The sequence below is a fragment of the Triticum dicoccoides genome, chromosome 7B (genome assembly GCF_002162155.2).
Source record: "Triticum dicoccoides isolate Atlit2015 ecotype Zavitan chromosome 7B, WEW_v2.0, whole genome shotgun sequence".
NCBI classification, from domain to species: domain Eukaryota; kingdom Viridiplantae; phylum Streptophyta; class Magnoliopsida; order Poales; family Poaceae; genus Triticum; species Triticum dicoccoides.
This window is the reverse complement of record NC_041393.1, coordinates 166,133,334-166,136,486: the sequence shown is the minus strand read 5'-3', so window position 1 is coordinate 166,136,486 and position 3,153 is coordinate 166,133,334. Positions and strand designations below refer to the sequence as shown.

General features: G+C 50.8%; 1 protein-coding gene across 1 annotated transcript; it reads left to right on the top strand.

Annotated features, from left to right (window-relative positions):
- The first annotated feature begins 308 nt into the window (after positions 1–308).
- LOC119339940 lies at positions 309–1,603 on the top strand. Its single transcript, XM_037611845.1, has 2 exons — positions 309–542; positions 678–1,603. Exons 1-2 carry the CDS (start codon positions 404–406, stop codon positions 1,319–1,321), a joined length of 783 nt encoding a protein of 260 aa, XP_037467742.1. The 5' UTR covers positions 309–403; the 3' UTR covers positions 1,322–1,603.
- The last annotated feature ends 1,550 nt before the right edge of the window (positions 1,604–3,153 follow it).

Below are 3,153 nucleotides of genomic sequence, written 5' to 3'. Positions count from 1 at the left end.
GCGACAAAACAAGGGACCATTAATTTATGCGCTTTTACCTACATTTTCTGGCCCAGATGGTGAACTTCTTCCGTTAGACATGCAACATGTGCAGTGCAATCTATGGTACATGGCATCGTGCATTAGGTTGGTGTGAGCCCATTTTGTCATTCGATTCTCCGTAGCTACCTAGCTCGCTTTAGCACAATTTCCTTCACCAACCGAACCAAAAGAGTACTATTGTTGATCAAAAGATCATTCCTTCTAATCCATGTGTTACATACTCTGGAGACTGAACGAGAGGAAGACACACACACACACACACACACACACACACACACACACAGAGAGAGAGAGAGAGAGAGAGAGAGAGAGAGAGAGAGGGGTTCGGTAAGAAGTGTGGCTGTGTGGGAGCTCAAAGTCAATGAGTTCACATGTGCGGACACATATATACGCAGATGGGAGAGCGAGAGAGATGGATTACGCTTACGCAGCTCCTGAAAGGCAAATGGGTTGCTCTCCCTTGGGCAGGATGATATCTAAAGTCATCAAGAAATGCAACGGTACGTTATATACTCATACTGAAAGTCCAAATCATGCATGAGCTTTCTATCCGTCTCTCCTTGTGAGCTTTTTCTGTAGTCTCACTTCTGAATCATCTACCACGTCTATCTCAATCTTGGTGCAACGTCTCACAGGGCGGAGAGGACGGACGAGGCACGAGCATCTGGACTACGCCATGGCGCACCCTCACGCTCAAACACACTACGTGCGGCCAGACGCACGCACGGTCACCTACACCACCACCAGCAACCCTCCCAGCTCCCACGCGATGCCGGCGCAGCAACCGCCAGTCCACGGCCCGTACGGCCCTGCCGCCGGCGCGCCGCCTCGAGCAGACGGCAAGCCACGCAAGCGCAAGAAGTCCAAGTCCAAGTCCAAGCACGTCCGGTTCAACACGCCGGGGCCGGGGCCGGGGCCACCGCCGAGCGCTGCCGATGCGTACCAGCATCAGCATGCACCGCCGGCGGCAGGAACGAGCGGTGACGCGGCGTACGGCGACCAGCACCAGCACCACGCGGCCGCCTCCCACGCCTACGCCCCAGCGCCGCAGGGGCACGGGCACGGGTACGGATACGGCAGGTACGCGCCGTCGCCGCTGACGCGGTGGGAGATGCTGGGCGCCGGGGGAACGCCGAGGCGGCACGAGTACTTCTCCGGCGAGTACCGGTGGTACTACCCCACCCCGGTGCGCGAGGGCATCTACAGCATGGCCACGGACGCCAACCGGCTCACGTCCATCTTCAGCGAGGAGAATCCCAACGCTTGCACCATAGTCTGAACCACCGGCCCGCCAGTGATCAGGGAATAATTTGTGTTTTCTGAATATTTTTTCTTACAGTAGTAATTATGCGAATATGATGCTTGTAGTGTTGTGTATAACAGTAGGAGAGGCTAATGGCAGTAGTGTGTTTTAGTTTTGTGATGAACACCATAGAGTTTAGTGGTGCTCTCTGGCTGGTGAAATGGATTTGTTCTATGTTTCGGCTTATATTCTCCCTGTCCCATGCACGCGTTGCATTTTTCAGAGAAGTCGACTGAGGTAACTCCCTCCGTCCTATAATATAAGAGTGTGTAGTGTGAAAAACATTCTTGTATTATGGGACAAATGTGTGTTTGATAGATGTTGGAGTGGTGTTTCGTGTCTACCCGTTTGTGTGCATTCGGGTAACACTTCCTGTAATTATGTTTTCTTTAGGGTCCCGATAACTGCCACACGTGTGGTGTATCGGATAGTTGTGCCACACGCCTCATGTGGCATGGACAGCAAGCAGCCCACACACCTACGTGTGGGCAAAACAACTAATGCCCACACACATCTTTTTTCCCTCCCGACCCTCTCACACGCGTGCGTGTGGGCGAAGTTGATAACGCCCACACGCCCGTATGTCAGGCCTCGTACCCTCCTGGTCCCGCATGCGACGCGTGACGCCCACCGCGCGCCCGCAGTTGCCATGGTCCAGACCCTCGTTCATGTTCGTTTAACTGCAGTTGCCATGTCGCTGAACTACGGTTGCCATGTCGGACAACTGCAGTTGCCATGGTTGCTCAACTGCAGTTGCCATGTATGGTCTGATCTAATGTAGTTGCCATGATTTCATAACTTTAGGAGTTGCCACATACTAACACTAGGCAGTTGAGAGAGTTGTCATGTGTTTACAAGCATGCTAGGGCAGTTGCCATGTAAAAAGGAAGAGTTGCCATCTGCTTACGTGCACGTTAGGGCAGTTGTCATGTACGTGCAGTTGGGGCAGTTGCCATGTACCATGCAAAAACACATGGCAACTCGGTAAAAGAGAGTTGCCATCTGCTTACGTGCACACTAGGCAGTTGCCGTGTACCCTGCAAAAACACATGGCAACTCGGGTAGAAAAAGAGAGTTGTCACCTGCTTATAAAGCACACTAGGGGCAGTTGCCATGTGCGCTGTAAAAACACATGGCAACTAGCAGCTTGGGTGTGGGAGAGGGAGACGGGCGTGTGGGCGAGATGGTAAATGCCCACACATCAGCCCTTGTGCGTGACTGAAAACTGGTGTGTGGGTGAACTGCTAAACGCCCACACACTGGCCCCTCCGTGTGGTAAAACGGATGTGTGGGCGAACTATGTCACACACCACACACACTTGTCCTACGTGGCACAGAAAATCAGCCAGATTATGCTAAGATTCGTGTATATAGTACTGGACGGTGATGGGTGCGTGTGGTCGAGATGGTAACGTGTGGGCGTTAACATTTTCGTTTCTTTATTCTATAAAAATATGATATGCTAATGGAGCACTCTTGGAAAAAAGATCTTCTTTACATTAACAACTCCAAAAAGAAGACTAACTAAAAAGGGCATCTTTACATTAACCACTCCAAAAAGAAGACGTGGTTTTACTATCTAAATTCACAATACGGGAAATCAAGTTGACACTAATGCTCAACAGACCAGTAGCCACCCATCGATAGTGCTGAAGGTCATCACTGACGGGTCACCACCGACCTATCAGTGTTGATGTTTAACACCACGGGTAAAAAAGCGATGGATCATGTTTTCACACTAAATTTCTCATACGATATTTAGCCTATGATTATAAAATCATAATCATGTAGTGCTTTTGAGTACAAAC